A 6579-nucleotide genomic window follows, 5' to 3' on the forward strand; every position below is an offset into this window, starting at 1 on the left:
GCAATTAATATGCTTGCACACTAAAACATCCACAATCTAGTACACTTAAGAGTTCGGAGACCATATGAAAAAGCTCGTGTTTGGTAGAGGACACTTGCATTGCTATTTTAACCCTATCATACACCCAGGAAAGGACAAGGGGAAATGTAGCCAGTTCATGTGCAACGGCTCTGGGGGCTTCTATGAATTACAAATACAGAAAAATAACTCATTTCCATATTCACTATGTATGTATCAGTTTTCATTCAATGCTACTAACATTGGCAAGGGTACCCACTGGATTAACTGTCACATGAGCACATCGTATCCTTTTGTTTCAGTAGTTTGGAATAGTTTGTTTCAGTGGTTTATTTCACTAGTATGGAATAGTTGTTTTCAGTAGTTTGGAATAGGTTGTTTCAGTAGTTTGTTTCAGTAGAATGGAATTTAACCACATACTTCATAGTGGCATTTTAAAATTGTTCATACATCATTGAGTAAGGAGTATATATTCTCATAAGCAGAGTACAGTATATAATTTGACACACAGCATTATATACCTATTGCTGTTGAAAAATAACTCTCTATACCAAAATAAACCAACCTTGACGTGAACCTTACAATGCCTAAACTGCACTGGTCATTTTGTGAGAACACTTCCACCCATTCAGAAACCATGCCTACGTCTTGTGTGTTATGACTGCATTATTACAATGATCGCAATAACCATTACATGCTCAGATGCCACTGACTTGTGTTCCCGAGCACATGAAAAGGTTGGATAACCTGCCTTGTCCACTGGCTGTTCCGCCTGGTTGAGGATTTCACAGGCCGTTCTCTGCAGCTTCAGGGTGGGAGCATCTGTGAGCATGCATTCAAGCTGTCCTCTCAGGGCCACCGTAATGGGTGGCAGTTCATTTTCCTGGGGCTCAAGGCTGTTTCACTGGCTGAGCTGATGATAGCACATTTTGGCAGCTCTACTGCACAACCATTAACATGCAGAATAAAAAAAACCTCACTATTGTGATAAAACTCAATATTGTGCAAGTGTGAATGTGCACAAAAAGAAAGCTTTTTTGCATATAGAACAGACAGATTAAACATGACTGAAATAACATATGTGCATCATCTTAACACTGGGGGTGGGGGTGCATCCAAGGCTTTGCTTACACAGGTATCTAAATTTGCCCCTTAGATTTCCACAACTTTATGAAGAGACTTACAGAGTCTTAGTAAGAGACTACTGTTCTAATCCAATCAACAAAACAGCAGGAAGAACAATAGAATATTAAGGCTGAGATCAATTTAACAGCTACAGAACATGCAACAAAAGGGAGTCGTACGCCATCTAGTGGTCAATGGTTGCTACTTCTAATTCCATTTAAACAGTGGCCACAAGGTGTCAGCAGATATCTGTCATTTGTGCTTTCTGGATTGCTGTTGTCTATCTACAAAATACACTTGGCAAAGTTACCCTTTGGCAAAATCTTGCTCTCATTACTATAAAGCCAACATACAGATATATAGCCACGAAACAGAATTTCTTTTTCTTTGAAATATCTATATTTTATTCCAACACAAACTAAATTCTCTATGGCTCATGTTAACTAATATTACACACACACTCCCCGTTTTTGAGACTTCATACTTAGCTATTAATGTAGGTCGGCTCATTCAGTTTTAGAAGTTCTGTAAATTAGACACAGTAAGTCGTCGGTCTCTGTGTTGGGCAGTCTGGGATTTGCTTTTAAAGGTATTGTGAGTGTAGCATTTCTACACTAGACACTTAGGTCTGGTGTGTCAGACTTATCTAAGCTTGCTGTTGGGCTTCTCACGAGGGTTGTCATGGTCACCAGAGCAATAAACTTCATTACTGGCCATAGAATAAAGAAGAAGAAAAAAAGTCTTCAGAAGTTTGCAGTGAGACCACATTCCCAACCAGCAGGTGATAGTAAATAATAGCTAGGCAATTTAACCGTATATCTTTCACATCACCGAGTTTTGGCAGAAAATCTCGTCCACTACCTAAGAGAATGTTTAATTTGGAAGTTTCACAACATCACCACGAGTTTGTGGTAGCCAACACCAGCACGCAACTCCACAAATATGAAGTCTGATGCTGATTTGTTTTCCCCCGTTAGCACTCTGCAGCAATGCGCCTAGCTGACCAATGGAGGAGTGACACTGTTCTAACCCACCGCTGTGCAGTGCCACATAGCACAACTGGGACACAAACCTGAAATCCACCTGCAGGACACACATCTGTCCAACCTTTTGGCTACCGGACGCGCCATTGGGAAGCAAACGTCGAAGCAATTTGGGAGTTCGGGTAATGTCTTTGGATAAACCAGTGCAGTTCCCGCATGTGGTCCAAGCCTTAAGAAAAAAGAAATGCACGCGCTCGAGTTTGTAGCGAGCCTGTGCGGTGGACTGACGTGAAGACGAGCGCTTCTGGGGAGGACGCCGTGCGTCTCCAACGCGCTCGCCCCAGTCTTCCCGGAGCGCCGTTCATAATGGATGTTCAGTATCACTATTGGCTCTGCCGCTGTAATTAGGAATAGCTTTTAGCTTTTTGCTAAAAGCGGCGGTCGCTGTAGACGTGATTATTTTTCAAGACATTATAATATACGGTATTATTAAACCTTAGTCTATTTCGTTCAACAGCTGCGCTTAAAGTAATGCATTTTTTACGTTTATAGCCTGTTCTATTTTGCCTGTGTTATTATATTTTAAGAACTGGCTTATTACTCAAATAGTGCGACAGATCAAGTTATTTTTCATTTGAATGATAAGGTGCTGAAGTTTATTTTCGTTTTTTTTGTTTTTGTTTTGTTTTTTTTTGTTTTTACAACGCATCTATCGAAGGGTGGAGAACTATAAAGAAGTGGTAACGGATGTCGTGAGTCTCCGGTCTGTCCCGCTGTCACGGTTTGCCGTGTCGGTGAGCGCGCGAGACCGTGCTGTGGCGGCGGTGGGGGGGGGGAGGAGAAGTGTCGCGCGCACAGCAAGGACCGTTTGCCCCGGATTCTCCGTCATTCGCGAGATAACGACTCCCCCGGACGCCGCAGCGACCGAAGGCGTAGGCCCTCCTCCTCCTCAGTCCCCCCTGTTTCCTCCGTTGATTCGGTGAGATCCCGCGCGCGGGCGAAGACGGATACCCTCTCTCCGCGAGGGGACTTTACACTCCGCAGCGCGAGCCCCTTTCCCCCCACCTTCCTCCTCCTCCTCCCCCTCCTCCTCCTCCTCCTCCTCACTCCCTCTCTCGGCTCCCTCACTTCATATCCGCCCGATTTCGGAACCAGAAACCCCCCGACAGTTACCTCGTTTCGGGCTGCCGAAGCAGGCGGGGGGGGGGATGACTCTGGAGTCGATGATGGCGTGCTGCCTGAGCGAGGAGGCGAAGGAGTCGAAGCGGATCAACGCCGAGATCGACAAGCAGCTGCGCCGAGACAAGCGCGACGCCAGACGGGAGCTGAAGCTGCTCCTCCTCGGTAGGTCGGCGGCCGTTTCACATCTCACCGGCCCGACGCGGTCTGATGGTCGCGGGTGTCGGGAGGGTTGCGCCCAAAATCAATGAATGCTAACGGGGGTTTAGCGAGCCGGCTAGCGAACATTTTACCACACAAACAAACGCCAAGCTAGCTAAATAGGTCGTGTTTATGGTGTAGAATTGTCTTACAGCTCACGAACTAGGTCATGTTTGTGGTCTAATATGGGCTGTTCGTGGTGTAATGTGGTCTAATAACGGCTGTCCAGGTTGGGCAGCGGGCTATCCGGATAGCCATCATGCTAACGGTTAGTTAGCGAGGCAGCGAGAGCTAGCCTCGAGCAGGGCCGCGAGCTGCTGTTAAAACACAGCCGCGAGCTGCTGAAACGCACGAATCTGCACGAGGTTCAGAAGTGAAATATATCCGTGCAGCTTCTGTCTTACGTTACTAAAGCCATGCACACAAACGACTACCCAGAATCGCAGGTCTTAGAGGGGGTAGATGGTTTGCTAACGTAGTCTACTGTCTAGAAAGCGGATTGTTGTTTTTTTTTTTTTTTTTTTCAGATTAGCTGGGATTAGTGCGGGGTGATCGTTCCCTCCACGCCGTGGCTCTCTGGGATTATTTCAAATTATTATATAACTCCAATGAAAGATGGCACCCGACGCGAATTCTTTTCTCTCTAATGAACGAAAGTTGTAGGCCCTGTATGCAGGACAGTGATTTTAATGTGTTTTATTGCCTGCAGTAGATGGACATGAGACTAGCTGTAAATGCATGGGTGTAAACGTTTGGTCGAGGGAAAACATCTAGTGTCGTACATGCACTAGGCGGTGGGATTCTTCTGGAGATGCCCCAGCTCGGATTTAAGATGTCGTCTTTTACTGAAATAAAATGCTCCGTTTTGTTCTGTGATTCGTGTTATTGCTATGGTATTATCTTACCATTCGTTTGTCTGATAATGCTGGCAGGTTACAACACAGTTTGGGTAGCAAGTATCGCTTACTCTCATAGCTTTAATATTGTAAAAATAGTTAGGCTTTGCTAAAATGAAGGATTAAACACACATCTCATGAGTGTTCTCATCATTGTTGAGGTTGCTAAGAATCGGTCTAAAGCTTCCACACGATCACACCAGAGAAGTTGAGTCCAAGGCTGTGTTTCCACATTGACCTAATGGGCTTTGGTTATTTTAAACCAGTCCATGTCCACCCCTGGCTGAGCAGCAGAAGGCGAAAGGGTAAACCGTACACGCAACTCATTGCTTTATCACACCCCAGTGGTTTGTCTCGAGAGCCGGATGCTTTTTTCCTGTGACTTGGGCCAGTTGGATTGTGATATCTGACAAGGACATGCCCTGAGCCCATTTCCTATTGGTCTGGACCTCCTTTCCGCCCGCTACCACAAAGCCTTTTTAAAAAAAAAAAAGAAGAAGAAATTAATGGATTGCCATAAGTGCATAGATGAAGAGTGAGGAAGAAGAGGACCACTAGTATGAAAGGAATGATGGTGCTGACCAACTCTGTAACAGTAGACCTAAATTCCACAAAAGGGGCTTTTTGTATTTTTTGTTTGGTCCTATAAATGAAGGCAATCTGACAATTCAGGACAAAACAGCTTAGTAAACTTGTGGCAATGAACCCCTTAGGGTCATCAGAACAGACGGATCTTCTGTTGAAGTAGGCTAGGTTTTCGATGTGGGCCTTGCTTCACGGGATCATTAGGAGAGGGAGAGAGCGAGGGAGAGACTCAGTCTTCAGTGAGATGCTCACTCTACCGTTTCACAATGAGCTTTGTGCAACTACGCTTTTGAGGAAATCCAGTCTTGGTCCTTTTGGTTTCTGTCACAGTGTAGTAGTTAACAACTTCTGTCACATTAGCTGCTGACTGCATTCCTTGGCCGCCCGCCTATTGCGTTTTCTCTGGTGTGGTTTTTTTTTTGTTGTTGTTTTGGTTTTTTTTTTGCTTGTTTGTTTTGTGGTTCTCCTATTTGGTTTTCTGGCTGTCGTGCGCATGCCGGCGTTCTTTCGCCTTACCCTTGCTGGGCAAGCCAAGCAGTTAATGCACAGGATGCTTCTCACTTCTCCCTTAGCCTGTTAATGGCCAATCTTGAGCAAGTTAAAGCCACCCACATGACCCCTGACTTAACAAGTAAAACCCCTTCATCTGAAGCCCTCCTCAAGTCCTGCTCCCTGCCACTGTGTGGAGGAGGCCCTGCCGGTTGTGGTGCAGGTTAGTCAAAACTCATTTTATATGCCTCCACTCAGTTGACTGCAGTGTAAAATTGATGTACATAGTTGACTTGCTTTGCTATCCAGGTAAAATGGTTTTTAACTCTATCAAATCCGTCAAGCCAGAGCTTTAGAGCCCAGATGTTGAATATTCTGCGGACCGGGTATCTCTCGTTTATGGTGTGTTAGGAGTCACAGTCATTAATTTTGGCATGCAAGCAGACATTCTGAGATGGGGAATTTAGTGTTCTTCTCAAAGCTTCTTAAGATTCGTCTGTGTGACGGTTGCTAACTTTAAAAGGATGCATCTCTGGAGATTTTTGTGGGAATGTTGTTAAATCTAAGATCTCCCAAAATTTGTGAACTTGGAAGATTTGTATGTCCATAATGATGCACATGGTGTATATATTTAATACTTGTTTAAGATTTTTTTTATGAGGTAAATAATCTATGCAGATTTGTGGGATGAGATTAGGTGAGTTTGTATGTGCATTTGAAAATGTTCTTTGAATAAATCAGGACAGACCTCATAACTCACTTTTATGAGAAGATCTCTGTAAAAACTAAAAAAAAATTTGGAAAAGGTTTTTATACAAACTAAATATTTTTGTATATTTTGTGCCATTACTCTGAAACTATAACTGCTCTCTGGAAAGATGTGTGGGGATATCACATTTAATCAGCCACAGACCTCTGATCTTAGCAGTACCACACTATTTCTGTAGAAGCTGTCTAAACAAAAGGCCCTTGGACTTGCCTTTGCTATGTTGTCTAGGGCTGTGATTTGGGGGGGACCGCTGCTGTCCCGGGGTCCATCCTAAGACCCCCACCTGCTGGGGCACCTGCCAGGACCACATCACCGCTGACCCTGCAGGGTCAAA

At 44.6% G+C, this 6579-nt stretch overlaps 1 protein-coding gene across 2 annotated transcripts in view; it reads left to right on the forward strand.

The window, feature by feature from the left end:
- The first annotated feature begins 3002 nt into the window (after positions 1 to 3002).
- The window catches only part of gna11b (guanine nucleotide binding protein (G protein), alpha 11b (Gq class)), a 29343-nt gene continuing 25766 nt past the window's right edge, over positions 3003 to 6579 (forward strand). For both annotated transcript variants that reach the window (XM_027019676.2, XM_027019677.2), the window contains exon 1: positions 3003 to 3470. In XM_027019676.2, coding sequence (XP_026875477.2) covers positions 3335 to 3470 — 136 coding nt within the window. In that variant the 5' untranslated portion in view covers positions 3003 to 3334. The remainder of the gene's footprint in view (positions 3471 to 6579) is intronic.

This window comes from Electrophorus electricus, chromosome 7 (assembly GCF_013358815.1).
Source record: "Electrophorus electricus isolate fEleEle1 chromosome 7, fEleEle1.pri, whole genome shotgun sequence".
NCBI lineage: Eukaryota > Metazoa > Chordata > Actinopteri > Gymnotiformes > Gymnotidae > Electrophorus > Electrophorus electricus.